This window comes from Chiloscyllium punctatum, chromosome 40 (assembly GCF_047496795.1).
Source record: "Chiloscyllium punctatum isolate Juve2018m chromosome 40, sChiPun1.3, whole genome shotgun sequence".
NCBI lineage: Eukaryota > Metazoa > Chordata > Chondrichthyes > Orectolobiformes > Hemiscylliidae > Chiloscyllium > Chiloscyllium punctatum.
The window spans coordinates 51,760,342-51,777,540 of record NC_092778.1 but is presented as its reverse complement, the minus strand read 5'-3'; the positions used below and the strand labels follow the sequence as shown (position 1 = coordinate 51,777,540).

Here is a 17,199-nt window from a genome sequence, read left to right as displayed (position 1 = left end):
CATCAAATCAGATGAAGAATGAAGATTTATCTCTCTAAAATTCATGAATGACTTTGAAAATACAATTCAATGGTTTCAGGTTCATCTTTTATTCCAGATTTACTTCATTAATTGAATTACTTATAAAGACCCACATATAGCCCAGAAAGGCAAATTTTCTATTAGAGGGATATCAAATTTCTGCTTAGAGACAAAAATATTCCAAAATACATTTTTAAAAAGGTTTCTTCATTTTAGCTGCTGTCTTAATCCAGTCAAACAGCTCTTTCATGATCTGAAAAAGGAGAAGTGAAGGAGAACTCAACAGTTAAAAGGATTCTGTATGGCGCTGAGAACTTCAATGCACTTGCTGCTCATGTTTGGTGACAATATTGTATCTGAAGGAAAATACATCCTCTCAACTGAATTGAAATTGCTGCTGGGAAAGGCTAAAGCCAAGACAAAGAAATCACTAGATTATCTGTGGAAGACTTTTTTCCAACGTCCACAAGCACCATTGTTTCACCACGGACTACAAATGTACAGGTGAAAATTGGTTTACAGCAAAGAAGATCAAAATATGATTCAAACACCAAACAGACTTCTCTGCGATTGATTTTAAATACTTTAGGATACTGAAGACCTTGGCCAAGAGTGAGAGCGAGAAAAACTTGCTTACATAATCCAATGATTCTTTACTCTTCTTTACATTCGCTCAGTTCACAAGTGAAAAGTAGTCTTAATACCAAGTTTCTCCTGTTTCAGTTAAGTTAGTTTAGAATATTGCAACCCATCAAGCCATACTGGTCAACGGTCCATAGCACATAACTGCGCACAAATATGATACTACAATTCAGTCACGACAATTGGGATGACGAAGGAAAAAAAGATGACTCTGGTCCAGGACAAGTGCTGTTCTGTGACAGAACTACCAAGGAACTGTACAGGCACTTCATTCTGCCATTGACCAAGCTTTGCTTCAGAAAATGGCATCTCCCATGGCAGGATTTGAACCCACATTTACCTGGGATTCTGTATTATTAAGCTAGTGATATTACAACAAAGCCTATATCTCAGCATTCTGTGCTATGCCGTTGTACAAGATGGAGCAGATTAATTTTAGTTCACTTTTCAAGTTCAAGGGTAACTTTATAGAAGTTTATAAATTCACGTGAGGCACGGACAGAGTAAATAGACTAAGTCTTTTCCTCAGGCTGGGGGAATCCAGAACCAGAGAGCATAGATTTAAGGTGAGAGGGGAAAGATTTAAAAGGGACCTAAAAGGAGAACTTTTTCCCAAGGTGATGTGTGTATGAAATGAACAGCCAGAGGAAGTGGTGGAGGCTGGCACAATTACAACAACATTTAAAAAGGCACCTGGATGGGTATATGAATAGGAAGGGTTTAGAGGGATAGGGGTCAAGTGCTGGTAAATGGGACTAGATTGACTTAGGATAACTGGTAGGCACAGACACGTTGAACCGAAGGGTTTGTTTCTGCACTGTACATCTCCATGACCCTATGATCTGCAAGTAATGTTTCTCTAGCGCTATGGTTTGCAAATTAAATTATTTCACACCACAGAGGAGGACTGCTTTGTTCTGACATTACAAACTGCAGCAATCATTCCTAGATTACATGCAGCCAAATCCATTCTTGCGACCAAGCTAATTAGCAGCAACACATTCTTGCTGGCAACAGTCAACTTATTACAGACTATTTCTAAATGCATGAACTTAATTTTCTGAATGCCAATTCATCGTCAGTTTATCCCAATTCACAAAAGTGCAAATCCTAACAGAACAAAATTAAGTAATGTTTCAATTTTTTTCTCTATACAAAGATACAATGAACTGGAGCAGAACCAAGTGATCTTTCCCTTCATAGCAGCTGTTCATGCATGACTTGCTGATAGAAATGTTTACTTTAAAAATGCTCAGAAGTATTTTAATTTATTATTAGGAGCGTGGATTAGTAAATAAATGACAAGCAAGGTTACTGGTTGAGTTTTCAGTAATTAACAATGTCATTCCTCAGCAAATTAAGCCGCCAAAAATGCCATTCAATAACACAAAACAACCTGTTCAATCTAGTAGAACTGGGACTTTCTGCACAGAAGTATTTTACTTCACCCAGTAGCAACCATAGCTTACATTTCTATTGACAATCTGCCACAGAAACAGAATTAAATATGTAACTTGAAGCACAGAATCAGGCCTCTTTGCCCAATTTCACTGTGTACTGGTGTTTATACTTCAAATGAAGCTCCTCCTAGCACCTATCTAAATACAAACATTTTTCTACTACTCCTTTCTCGTTTATGCAATTGAACTTGCCCTCAAATATCATTTGCTTCAGCTAGCCTATACAGCAGCAAGTTTCACATTCAAACCGCACTCTAGCTAAAGTATCACCTCCATATCATCTTATTGGATTTATATAGAATGATCATATTTTTATGGCACTGATGTTTGACTCTGGCAACTAACTAGAAAGATTCTTTCCACATTAATCCATTCATACCCCTTCACAATCTTGAAGACATATTATAAATTGTCTCAGCCCTCTCTTCAGAGCGGAGAGCCAGCCTTCTGGACAGTTCAATCCCACCCCAATTCCAGGTTCTTTGCATGCAGTAAAAATGGTTCTGGTCCAGGATGCCATGAAATGTATGCCTGTATAGTGGGTGGAATCAGTATCTGCATAGCTGCAGCAGTCCTTGTTTTGAGGAGTCTCCCTTTCAGACAGCCTGGCACTCAAACACAATCACACATCAGTTCCCTCAGACAATGAAAAGTCAAGCAAAGTCAATTCAGACCATAGAACAATTCACATGCAAATATATATCCTCATATATATAGTTAACAATATGCTAACCTTCAAATGTTGGATCTAATCTGTTCTCTGACCAATGAAACAGAATTTTAATAGTTACTTAATCAAAACTCAATGCTCTTGCATTTCAACTACTAAAAAGACACCATTAAATTAGATTACTTACAGTGTGGAAACAGGCCCTTCGGCCCAACAAGTCCACACCGACCCGCCGAAGCGCAACCCACCCATTCCCCAACATTTACCCCTTTACCTAACACTATGGGCAATTTAGCATGACCAATTCACCTAACCTGCACATCTTTGTGACTGTGGGAGGAAACCGGAGCACCCGGAGGAAACCCACGCAGACACGGGGAGAACGTGCAAACTCCACACAGTCAGTCGCCTGAGTCGGGAACTGAACCTAGGTCTCTGGCGCTGTGAGGCAGCAATGCTAACCACTGTGCCAGCGTGCCGCTATTGTAAAGGAAAAACGTTTTGCAATTGCATTTTGCAGCTATCACAATGCTCACAGTTCAGAAAAGCAGCTACGACAATAATATTCCTTCAGAAAAGCTACCAGACTCAATTATCTGTGTTTGATAAAAAAAACTGGAATGAGAAACAGTTTAATTTGGCTATAGGAGGTACTGCATTTTGGTAAAAACAAAGGCAGGACTTATACAATTAAAAGTATGGCCTTAAAAGTAGAGTTTAGAACAGCGAGACCTAAGGATTTAGGTATATAATTCTTTGAAGTTTGCATTACATGCAGACAGGGTAGTTTAGAAAGCATTTATAGCAATTGCCTTCATTGCTGAGACTTTTAAATACAGGAGTTGGGATGTCATGTTGAGGGTGCACAGGACACTGGTTTAGAGTGTCAGAATTCTGGTTGCCCTGTTACAGGAAGGTTACTATTAAGCTGGAGAGGGCGCAAAGATTTACCAAGATGTTGGTGGGAATGGAGGATTTAGGGTAGGAGAGGCTGGGACTTTTTTTTACTAGAACATAGAAGTTTAGGGACAACCTTACAGAGATTTATAAAATCATGAGGCGTGTGGAAAAGGTCAATATCAGATGTCTTTTCCCTGGGATTTCAAGACTAATGGGTGTATTTTTAAGGACAGAGGAAAGATTTTAAAAAAGACATGAGGGGCAACTTTTTTTTTGAAAAACATTATGGTTTGTGTGAATGTACTTCCAGTGGAAGTGGTGGATGTGGGTATAGTTATAATATTTTCAGACATTTGGATAAGTACACGAATAAGAAATGTTTGGAGGGATATGGGCAAAGTGTAGGCAGGTGATAGTGGCTCATTTAAGGTCGACATGGACTGGTTGAGTGGACAGGTCTGTTTCCATGCTGTATGACTCTATGCTATGCTACTAGCAAATTATTCATCAATTAAAGGAAAGCATTTGCCTAAATTAGAAAAAAAAATACAAAAGTTTCAACAGGACATTTGGCCCTTCATATCCGTGTTAGGAGAACGCAGGCTAGCTAGCTAAATCACATTCTTCAACTCTTGGTTCACTACCCTGCAGTTATAGCATTTCAGGTCCATAAGCAAAAGCTTCACTCCTCCACCTCTACCATCCTTCTTGTTTAAATACTTATTTCAACTGCGCCCCTAAGTTTTCTTTCAATACTGTAAAGTTACAGTCCCTAGTTATTGACCTTATTGCTATGGTAAACAAGTATTTTCAATCAACACATCCTAGCTCTTCATAACTTTATGTATCTCAATTAAATCTTCTCTACCTTCTTGATTCCAAGAAAACATATTTCCTTTACAATGATAACTAGAATTATAGGCAATACTCTAAGTATACCTTATTAAATATTTAATGGAGCTCTAGCATAACTTCCCTTACATTCTTACATCTGATAATAACAGAAGTATCCCATCGGTTGCATAAAGCCTGTATTCTATCTATCTCTGTACCCTCGAGGATCTGCACTCCACCATAGTCTGTTCTTCTGGATTCACTAAGGTCAAACAGTGATGTCTTGCTAACGTCACTGGACTAGTAATCCAGAGACCCAAGTTAACACTCTACAACATTAACTGAAAGCGCACTGCAGCAGCTGGAGTAATTTATTTTCTAGTTCTTATTTTCACTGCTTTCCAAGCACAAGCCTATTGCTTCACTTCGTTCTAAATCTACATTCAGGCTCCCATCCATCCTGCTATCTTATCAGCAACTGCAGAAAGACCCACATGCCCCCAAGATTAACCTGCTCTGCAAAGCAATCATGAAGTTTGTACTTCAATCCACATTCCAGAACACAACAACAGTGATTTCAGTTAAGTGATTGGAGAAATTTACCTTTCACATTTATGTATCACTACCATTCTCGGGTGCCCCTCCTTTGGTTAGCTCAGTACTACAGACAATTTTAATTTGCAAAGGAGGAATTATTTCTAATGCGTGCAAATGATTTCAAAGAAAATTTGCATAACTAAGTTCAATATACAAAAAGGTACTTTATTGATAATATACAAAACATTATGCTACAAATTAAATACATTAAAAAAAACTTTGACCAAATGTAAAAATCCATTTCCATAAAACAAATTATATTCAGTCAATTTTCTTGTCTTTCCAAATGTATTAGAATTCAAAGCAGAAATCTATGGGTTGCGCTTCGGCGGGTCAGTGTGGTCAGTTGGGCCGAAGGGCCTGTTTCCATACTGTAAGTAATCTAATCTAATCTAATCGAAATCAAAGGGCCTTTTTCATACACTTACATTTTAATACAACATATCACTGCTGAATTTCCTGGGACTAGGAAAAGGAGCACATGATGATCATGTTCTCAATAGTCTAAATGATGTTACAATTGTCAACCACTAAACAGAAGTATTGGCAATGCAAGTTCAGACATCATTCAGACCAGAGGCTTTTGAAGTGTCACCAACCACATCATTAAAGGACTATCAATCTATAATTACTGATAATTCATGCCAATTTGTTTGTACAAGAATCAGATAGAAAGTACTTGCATTTAACCAGTGGGAATTACTGGGGTAGTGGGAAAAGTGGAACAGGCAACCAAATCCATATATAGCCAATTCAGCATCATGCTCACTAACATACAAACACCGTAGTGAACAGGATGGTATGACTGCACTTAAATCATGCATTTCGTAAAGTGTCAGAATGTTGTCTTGCTTTTCGTCCTCAAATTGCCAAGGACAAAGAAAGCACCAACTGGCACTAACTACCACAAAGAGAAAATAAAATTTGCAGGGCAAATCACACCCATTTTGCTAGCATGGCAAGAGGCGGAGGGGTGACCTTATAAAATCATGAGAGGCATGGATAGGATAAACAGACAAAGTCTTTTACCTGAGGTGGGGAGTCCAGAACCAGAGGGCACAGGTTCAGGGTGAGAGCGGAAAGATATAAAAGGGACCTACGGGTGAACTTTTTCATATAGAGGGTGGTGTGTGTATGGAATGAGCTGCCACAGGAAGTGGCGGAGGCTGTACAATTACGGCATTTAAAAGGCACCTGGATGGTATATACATAGAAAGAGTTGAGGGACATGGGCCAAGTGCTGGCAAAGGGGACTAGGTTAGATTAGGATAACTGGTTGGCACGGACGAGTTGGATTGAAGGGTCTGTACATCTCTTTGACTCTATGTTACTGACATGCAGGACAAAGTATTCTTAGAGCTGATTAATCCCCCAATCCGGTAGCCAAATAATAGAACATGCAAGTTACTTCAACAGGTTTGAGAGACTACAGATGGTAGGATTCCTCTAAATTTGTAGTAGTTTAAAATGTAGATACTGTGAGAACAAGATGTTTTAATTTATAATTTAAGTTAATGCAAGTGGATCATCCAATGATTAAAACTAAGAGACAGCCAAGATTCTGTAGAGACAGTTAGATATTTTTTAATTTAAGAGGTGCTACAACCCACTTTTGAAACAGATGGGATTTGCATTCAGACCTTCCAACTCAAAGCTAGGGGCACCACTGTACCACAAGATTCCTTTTGTCTTAACAGTGAGATAATTTCCAATCAACCTGTTCAGCAATATTACTACACAGCTCTGGAGCAGATGGGACTTGAATCTTTGTGTTCTAGCTCCGAGATTAGAACATGACCATTGCACAAGAGACCTTTGCCTTACCACTTATAAGAATTCCTCACATTGTGAATAGTATAAACAGCACTAATTGTTTGTTATTCCCACTGAGGTTAATTATAAAGTCACAGCCTTACTAAAGCATCAGCTATTTCAAGCAGTGGCAGATCATACTAGTCATATGATATGCATGATTATATCTCACACTCATTATTCAAAATGTAATAAAACCTCTAAAATGGAACAAATGTAGTCATGAAAGTTTACCTAACTATGAGCAGCAGGTACCTGCATGATCATTGGTTTCCATCTGCCACAGCTGTCCAATTAGAATTAGCATCATACATCCTTTGTTTCTTACTTCCAAGAAAGTAATTGCACTTAAACAGATACTTCCAAATAACTTCCCTTAATCTGATTAAGTTCTTGAATATTCTGCCAGAGGAATGATCTAAGGTTACAGAATTTAATGTAAGGACAGGTCAACAGGGTCATCTTGACTGGCAGAAGTGTTGAATAGTTTACAATTTTTTTCATTTTAACATGCACAAGAATGTTAGATGCAATCTGACCATTCTATTTTTATAATGGACAAAACATTTCAATTCCTACCAACATTCCACTATAAACTGTGGGAATGTATATGAATGCAAGAGTGGAGAGAAAAATAAACACCATCTTCATAAGCACATTAACACTTGAGTAAAAATCAAAAAGTACGCCACACATTTTTTTAAAATACCTAGGAAGGCCTAACTAGCCTGACAGCACTGATAATCGGCAGTGAAAAGACTTTCTACACAAAGTGGCAAAGCTTAATTCCAAAAATATCAACAATAACATGAGATCACATGCTCAGCATTCATAGATTTTGTACATGTAGTTATGCTTCAGTAATTATAATTAAGTCTATGGTTGATGAGATAAAGCCCATCTTTCTTTTCCTAACTGCAAAGCAAGTGTTTGTTTCAGAATTTTTAGAATAACAGTTTCCAACAAACACTTCCTGACCAAAACTGTGCACCAGACAAATAAGCATGAAAAACAAAACAAAAATTACTCCTATAGCATGAACAACTCTTCTGCAAGTATATTCAATACAAATCATTTGGTGAAAATTGAAGACACCATGCCAGAGATGCCCAAAACTAAAAAATAAGTGCACAATCAAAAAGGCAACTTGGTGTTGCAGAAGAGCAATATTAGCTATGTTTGCTGTGAACTACTGCCTAATGGAATGCGGATTATGGGCGCCCAAAATTTCAATCAGGCCTCTTGCCAGACAAAACATCATACATCAAGTAAATTGTGCAACACCTGGTGACACAGCAACATTTGGAAAATTTCTCACAAATTATTTTGAGGGCACAAAATCTGGTGAGAAAATAATTAATTGAAAATTTTTAAACTAAAGAAAACAGATATGGAAGCAACAACTAATTTGTGTATTGGCTCAGGCCACATAGAGATGCTCCTGGGGTCTTGTGGAAGAAGTGGCAGTGTTGATGACTCTGGATCTTCCCGCCCAGAATTAAGTGCCACTCAACCTGGAGGTGTGTCATGTCCAAAGAGATTGATTTAAAATCAAACATAAAAAAGGTGAAATGCATTTGTTAGACTTTATACTGTATATTATGCACATTGGTACCTCAAAAACAAATTATATATTATTCTTCCTTTGATAATTCATTACGGAATTCAAATAAACATTTTGTACACAAAACAGTTGCTATGGTTTCACCACAGGTCTGAGGTAAACTCACATTTCAGGAAATACAAAGTGGGATTTAGATTAGATTAGATTACATTACAGTGTAGAAACAGGCCCTTCAGCCCAACAAGCCCACACCGACCCGCCGAAGCGCAACCCACCCATACCCCTAACCTAACACTACGGGCAATTTAGTATGGCCAATTCACCTGATCCAGCACATCTTTGGACTGTGGGAGGAAACCGTAGCACCTGGAGGAAACCCACGCAGACACGGGGAGAACGTGCAAACTCCACAGAGTCAGTCACCTGAGGCGGGAATTGAACCCGGGTCTCTGGCGCTGTGAGGCAGCAGTGCTAACCACTGTGCCACCATGCCGCCCAATGTTGACTAGGAACTCTTGTATTTATGTTAACTAGCTCAGCAACAGTTGTGCTTGTGATAAGTAACCTATACCACAATCATCTCCCTTGCCAAATAAAAATCCTGCAGTCTAAATTTGATCTGGCCCCAAAATAAAAAAAACCTGCTGACACCAATTGCATGGCCTTTTTAACACATGCATGCACTCTGGATATCCAACCACTCTGGCAAAGGTTCACCAACAGATTCCATTTTAGTGTTTGAAAAGGTATGGAGATGGTGAAGGCAATCTTAAATACTAGCTAAAAATCAGCACAATTGTAATGTATGTTAAACACTTGCGCATCTAATTCAAACACCATCTTAAAAAAAAGCTTAGTACTATACAACACACTGAACAATGAATATTCTTGTAGATTTTTCATTTCAAACTATCACTTTTGTCTAGTGGTACAGACAAAACAGATAGCACATTAGCTCTGTCTTACGTGTTCTTGCAAATATGTAGCTGTGCAATAGATAGACCAATACATCAATTTAGGATTAGAGTTTACAGGGTCTTGGGCTCATTGCCAGAATAATCTCAATTTCAATGAAGTTTCTGCAGTTAAAAAACAGCAAGTTACTCCTTTCTTTTTAAGAGAATGTCATGCATAGGCTAACCGTTGTCACTATTTACATTTACTGAGCCTAAGTTCAAGACAATAGGTTTTCCGATTTACTCATGAGATGCAGAGCTCAGTTCTACTGAGAAAGAGAAACCAAATTGCAACCTAGGGGACAACACTGAAAACCGGTAGCTTTACCCAGCTTCCCAAGCAATAAGCTGCACTGTGTCATATCAAATTATACAAGGTCAACCCTAGCTCAACATATCCAAGTAACAGATCAGAAAGATCATTACAATGAAAACACATTCCTATATTCTGGCATTTTCACCTCCCCTTTCTTCTGAAGGCATCAACATTTGCAATTCCAGTCACTGAGAGCTTCTAGCATTTCATTCAAGGGGACACGAGATATCTTTGGATTCTCCTTAACTCTATTGGCCAAAGAGATTTTACAAATTCATTAAAGGCAAAAGAAACGTAACTAGGGAAACAATAGGGCCCCTTAGAAAATCAAAAAGGCCAACTATGTGTGGAACCACAGAAGAAAGCGAGATACTAAATGAGTAGTTCACCTCAGTATTTACTGTGGTGAAGGATATGGAAGCTCGAGAATTTGGAGAAATAAATATATAGTGGCCATATTACAGAAGTGGTGGTACTCAAAATACATAAAAGGTGGATAACCCTGGGACATGATTAAGTGTTTTCAGAAGTTTGTGGGAAGCAAGGGCCCTTTGCTAAGATACTTGTATCATTGATAACCACAGATGAGGTGCCAGAAGACTGGAGGTTGGTTAATGTATTTCCAATATTTAAGAAATGTGATAAGGAAAAGCCAGAGAACTATAGACTAGCGAGCTTCACACCAGTGGTGGGCAAGTTGCTGGAGGGCATTCTGAATGACAGGATTTACATGCATTTGGACAGGTAATGACGAATTAGGAGAAAGGTGAGGAGTGCAGATGCTGGAGAGTCAGAGTCAACAAATGTGGTGCTGGAAAAGCACAGGTCAGGCAGTATCCAAGGAGCAGGGGAGTTGAAACCTGGCCCATCTGGTGACGGTCCCCTTGTACTCTGCAGTAACTTTCTTCACTGTCCACTACACCGCCAACTTTGTCATCTGTAAACTTACTAATCGTGCCTCCTATATTCATTTACATAAATGATTTAGATGTGATGTAAAGCAATGGACCCAGCGCAGATCCTTGTGGCTCTGGATCCATTGGTCACAGGCCTCCAGTCTGAAAGACAGCCCCGTCTCTTAACTTCAAGCCATTGTGTCTCCAATTGGCTAACTCCCCCTGGATTCTACACGATTTAACCCTGCTAACCAGTCTATCATGCAGAACCTTGTTGAATGCTTTGCTGAAGACAATGATGAAAGCAGAGCAGTAGACAATCTTCTTGTCACTTTAAAAAATCTCAACCAATTTAGTGAGATGCACTTTCTCACACATAGGGTCAAACAACATGGCTTTGTGTGCGAGAAAGCATGTCTCGCTAAATTGATTTGAGTTTTGTTTGAAGTGAGAAAGATGATGGATGAAATCAGAGAAGTGGACATTGTCTATATGGTCTTCAGCAAGGCAATCAACAAGATTCCACATGGTGGACTGTTTAGCAGGGTTTGGCGATGCTGAAACCAAGGGGAGCTAAACAATTGGGTACAAAATTAGCTTGAAGTTCAGAGACAGGGGACTCTCTCTCAAACTGGAGGCCCGTGACCAACTGAGAAACTTGGGGGTGCAGTTGCATAATCCCTTGAAACAGGTAGATAGGTGGTGGAGCTTTTTAGTACTCTTGCCTTCATTAGTCAGTGCATTGAGCATAAGAGTTGGGATGTCATGTTGCAGCTATATGGGTAATTGATTAGGCCACTTTTAGAATACTGCATTCAACTCTGGTCTCCCTGCTATAGAAGATATTATTAAACTTGAAAGAGTTCTGAAATGAATTACAAGGATGTTACCTGAATCGGAGGGCTTGGATAATAGGGAGACACTGAATAGGCTGGGGCTTTTATTCCCTGGAGCTTGGAAGAATGAGGGTGACCTTATAAAAGTTTATAAAATCATGAGGGGCATGGATAGGGTGAATAGCCAAGTCTTTTTTCCCCACCAAGAGAATGTAAGGACTGCAGATGCTGGAAATCAGAGTCAAAAATGTGGTGCTGGAAAAGCACTGCAAGACAGGCAGCATCCAGAGAAGCAGGAGAGTCAACATTTCAAGCAAAAGCTCTTCACCTTTTTCCCCAGAGTAGGGGAGTCCAAAACTAGAGGATATAGATTTAGGACGAGGAGGTAAAGATCTAAAACAGACCCGAGATGCAACTTTTCCACACAGATGTTGTGTGTATGGAATGAGCTGCCAGACGAAGTGCTGGAGGCTGGGATAAATACAACATTTCGAAAAGACATCTGTATGGGTACATGAATCGGAAGGGCTTAGAGGGATAGATATCAAATGCTGGCATTCTGGACTAGATCAGTTTAGGATATCTAGTCAGCATGGACAAATTGTACTGAAAGGTCTGTTTCTGTGCTGAATAACAATGACTCTCAGTGGCGGTTTCCAAATTGAAAATCTTAACTGGGATGAATTATAAAACATCATCTACCAGATGCTTCAAGCTTAGCAAATGTAATGTAACACTGCTGTTTTGAAACATTTGCTCTATTTCATCAGTGTTAAACTCAAAGTATTCAAATAATCCTTAAAATTACATGTCTTGATGACACAGCAACTTCACCTCTTGCATAACCCCAGGTCAAATGTTATTTTTAGGAGACAAAAGCTATACATGAGGAAGAACAGTACTTCACAAAGCAACACTTAGAGTGCAAATAAGCCCTGAAAGCATCAAAATTCCCAAGAAACTTTATTAAACTAAAATATTTTACACTGTGCACTTACCTCTGTTAGCTTCTTGGTAGACTTGAACTTTACCCGGTTCTACGCCAAGTCGCCTAAAATTGAAGATGAGGAATAACCCTCAAATAAATCGTTCCTCAAAAACCATATTGTTGACTTTTACATAAAATTATGGCACAGGCACAGGACATGTCTTTAAAAGGGTAACCAAAAATACTGAGATCAAAAAAGTATATAACGCTTTTGGGGGAGCAGTGGGTCAGAGATAGAAAGGAAGTACTAACACTTAGCTATAAAATTTACATTCAAGCATATTTATTATAATAGTCACTATAGAATAACACTGGCAATCATAATTTCGTTCATAGGCGTGACCAAACTAAAAATCATATTTAATCAACAATGTAGTGAAGTAGCCCAGCACAATGAACATCTAATCCCAGAATTTACTATTTGTCTGGGCTACAATGCTTCTTCATCTTCCTAGTGAATACATAGGTAGACACCACAAATAAGCTGGATGTTCTAATAACTGGAGGAAAGCGGAATAGAGAATTTTAAAAAAAAATTGATGACTTGTCAGGCATAATCACTCAATGACTACCTCAGTTGGAAACTGTCCATGCTGCTTAATGGGCAAGTGACAGGTCTGCCTTTCCTATAATGACACATTATGGTTGAATAAACTGCTCACATTTGAAAACTAGTGACTTCACTGAGGTAGTGGAAATCTTTTATACTTGCAGCACACCTCACTAGGCTTTATACAATGTTCAGTTCAGGAGGAAAATAAAAGCTCAAATCTAGGGCAGACCAAGGTAAAGTGTCTTCCAATAAAGCAATAAAGTCACAAAAGATTTTTTAAAATCAGATTTTTAAAAAAAAGTCAGGAGAAAGCCTTATGTTCAAAGTGAACCTAAATGAATTATTTGAATAACTATATTCAAATTACTAGTAAATATTCACTCTGCGGCAAACATATTGAAAACCCATTCAACTGGACAGGATGTAAAGATTCATTCTTTGAAGAGAAATCAGTGACTCATCGAGCAACACGACAGTCTGGGCTCCAGAACAGGATTTTAATGAGGTGCACAAATCCAAGGATCACTATCACTTCTGTAACTTCAAAGAAATGTACATATTTCTATCATAAGTAGAAAAAAAATGGTAATATGGAGTAATGTATCATGAAAGTCAAAATGACAGCAGCTGGATCAGAATCTTTTGAGAAGCAACACAAAAACTAAAGGCGCGTTGAAAAATTATAAGTATTTAGAATTAACTTTTAGCACAGGATAATGTTAAAAACCCCTAACGGGAGTGGTTTTCATGACCGAATTTAATAAGAATGAAATGGGTGCAGAGAAAAGCCCATCCAAACTGATAATGCCACCTATTAATAAAGGGAATGCATAATTTTGACATAAGCGGAGACATTTTTGACACAGGAATATTCAACTGCAAAGTTACTTTTCACTACTTCTCCCCACAGTCAAAAAGTGAGATTCCCTGCATAGTAGATGGCAATTTGATCTATTCCAGGCATCAGCTGAAAAAGTTATCCTGCCTAATGACACTTTCCAGCTCTTGATCTGCAGACTTGTAGTTTACAGTACTTTTTGTACATCACACATTTGATGAGGGTTTCTACCTCTATCAGTTAGTTCCAGATCTTCTTTATTTTAGTGAAAATATTTATGCCTCAGCTCCCCTCAAATACTTGTGCCAGTTACTTTAAAATTACTTCCTGGTTAAATGACTTTAAAAAGGTGCAAAACCCCTACCAAACCTACAATTCTTTGCAATTTATTTTCTTTGACTTTCAATAGTTAAACTCCAACATTTTATCACCATTCACAGAAGCCAGTGCTTTCTAAGCATTTTGTAGCCCCCTTTCATGAAAATGCTTTCTCATGTTTTTGGCTGCATGGTCACTGATTGCCCCCTGTTAATCTTCAGTCTGTCAACAGACTTTGTAATCATGGGAGCAGCAGGAGGGAAGGTCAGATTTATCTAATCCACCATTCTCCTGTAGAGGGCAGTAGCAGAATCTTCAAGCATTGTTGCTATTATAGACATGTCCTCACTTGACATGTCCATAAGCCCACTTTCAAAGCTTCACTGGATTGTGAACAGAACAGGAAATGTTGCCTACTTCAGTAACTTGACAAAAATCAAGGGCATGGGACCCATTTACAACATTTGAGCTGCTGGGGTTCATCTACCACAACAAATACCTGATCTTTACAATTCTGCACCAGCAGGTGGAACAACTGTTCACCATGTCATCAAAGTCAGCAATGGTGCAACATAGAGGTACTAAGAAAATGCTATAATCAATTCCTGCTAGTTACACTCACTCAATTTACTTAAAAGACTGCATTACACACAATTAAAATGCTGAAGCAGCACAAGTGGAAAAAAAATGCACACCTTTCCTCTTAAAATTTGTAAATATTAAAATGTAAAAAAGGTACTAAGTCTACTGACCAAAAACGGTTTGAACTGAAGAAACGAGGGCGAAAAAAAAACACTTCATACTCCCTCCCAAGAATAAAAGATGAAAAGGTAGAAATATGCTGAAATAAATCAGTATTACATCTAATTGTTCTTTTAGAATACATAGTCTATACTGAAGTTTGCATCTTCAATCTACTGTGAAATCTAGAGTCCAAATTGTACTTTCGTTCACATGATACAATGCAGAATAGTTTATTCTGTTTGTAGCATTTTTATTAAGGGACATTAAAAATACTGGGAGTTTGCATAACATTTTACAGTATTCAAGAACATATGCCTATAATTTGGCAAATGTTATGATTGTAAGTGATTGTTCAATAAAATGAGCACCTCTATCAAGCAACGAATAGCAGTTAACATACTAACTCTCCCAAGGTGACTCGATACATGAATCAGTTGTACATATATATGCAAGTCTATATAGGAGTATGCAAGAGTAGGTTAACTCCTCTGTAGCAAAACATATGCAAAAACCAAAAAAAAAAGAAACCAGGCTTATGATATTAATAGAAGTAAAAAGGTAGTAGTAATATGTGCCCATGTCACTATGAATGGTAAACATTCACCAGGATGTTGTCTGGTATAGAGCATTTCAACCATGAAAAAAAGATTGGATAAGCTCAGGTTATTTTCAGTGGAGCAGAGAAGATTGATGGAGGAACCTGATAGCGGCCTATAAGATTATGAAGGGCATGTAAAGCAGTTGCTCCCCTTAGTTGAACTGTTAAGACAGAGGCACACTTTTAAATTGAAAGGAAGTAGGTTTAGAGTGGTTTTGAGGAAATGTTTTTTCACCTACATGGTGGGTGTCTGGAATGCAGTACCTGGGAGAGTAGTTGAGGAAAGTAACCTCACAACCTTTAAAGAGTACTTGGATAAATAGCAAATATCATAACATTCAAGGCTGCAAGCCTAGTCTGGGAAAGTGGGACTTGCGTAGGTAGCAATGTAATTTTGCTTGTACTGACTCAACAGAGGCAATAGGGTCTCTTTCTGCACAATTTTGATTTATAAAAAAAATGCTTTAAAACACAGCACTGCACAGATTGTTTCTAAAATATGATACACTTTTCAAATAGAAAAATCAGTCAATCCAGAGTAATATATAGTGATAACTTTATAAAAAAAGGATATTTGCTTACTCTGAAATTTTTCTGGCTAATTCTGTGTAGGCTGAACACGAGTTGGCAGAGAACAGTGCCAGGCCACCTTTGATTACGTTCATGGCTGGTGGGTCCTGTAAGCCTCCCCTCAATACGATCCTTTTTGCCAATCTTCACCACCACCACCACCCAATGTCAATTCACCTGTAATTTAACAAAACCGTATTTCATTACAAAGTGGGCAAAGTTTTTAAAAAGGAATTCACAGCAAGCGCGACACGTATGAGACATTCGCTCGAAAATAAAATTGCAAATATAAAATACACTTTAAAAAGGGCAGCTTTAAAGAGATAAAACTCCACCCCTTTTCTCTCTCTCCCTCTCTCCACGCTGTAACTACTTGCAAAGCCACAGTGGGTCTGCTGCAGTTCCTGTCACATGTGGAGAACCCCTTCGCCGCCTCTGCACGATCAGCGCCCATTTTAAGCCGCCCCGAATATTGGGCAAGGCCCAAAGGCCAAACGACAACAACAAGTCCTGACTCACACCCCCCCCCCCCTTTCTCCTCACACGCCCCCCACCCCCACATCAGGCCGGACACTCGCTGCCCACGGGACTCCGCTGGTGATCAAGGCGACGCACTCCCACCCACTCGGTGGGTCTTTTACCCACCGGTTCTGAGGAAACGGTCGGCGTGACCGTTAACGGGAACCAACGGCCGCGTCAATTCCCCCAGAACGGTCCTCCTCACCTGCACCCGCCAACACTGCCGCTGCGTCGACGCTGCCACCGCGCGCTCCCGTACGCTCAAGGACAGCGCGCCCGCCCCTCACAACTCGGCCACACCCCTGACAACCAAGGCACCTCCCCTGGTAACCCTGGCCACACCCCCTGACAACCAAGGCACCTCCCCTGGTAACCTGGACACACCCCTGACAACCAAGGCACCACCCCTGGTAACCTGGCCACACCCCTGACAACCAAGGCACCTCCCCTGGTAACCTGGCCACACCCCTGACAACCACGGCCCCTCCCCTGCAAACCTAGCCGCACCCCTGACAACCGAGGCTCCCTACCCTGGCAACCGGGCCAAGAACAGGTCTTCTGCCTCCT

General features: G+C 39.4%; 1 protein-coding gene across 4 annotated transcripts in view; it reads right to left on the bottom strand.

The window, feature by feature from the left end:
• prpsap2 (phosphoribosyl pyrophosphate synthetase-associated protein 2) overlaps positions 1 to 16,928 on the bottom strand; it is a 36,075-nt gene extending 19,147 nt beyond the window's left edge. For 2 of the 4 annotated variants that reach the window (XM_072559879.1, XM_072559881.1), the window contains exons 1-3: positions 16,759 to 16,879; positions 16,126 to 16,290; positions 12,503 to 12,555 (exon numbers count right to left, since the gene is read on the bottom strand). In XM_072559879.1, coding sequence (XP_072415980.1) covers positions 12,503 to 12,555; positions 16,126 to 16,208 — 136 coding nt within the window. In that variant the 5' untranslated portion in view covers positions 16,209 to 16,290; positions 16,759 to 16,879. Of the gene's footprint in view, positions 1 to 12,502; positions 12,556 to 16,125; positions 16,291 to 16,758 lie in introns of those variants that run through there. The other 2 variants (XM_072559880.1, XM_072559882.1) reach the window with 2 other exon arrangements.
• Between the last annotated feature and the right edge of the window lie 271 nt (positions 16,929 to 17,199).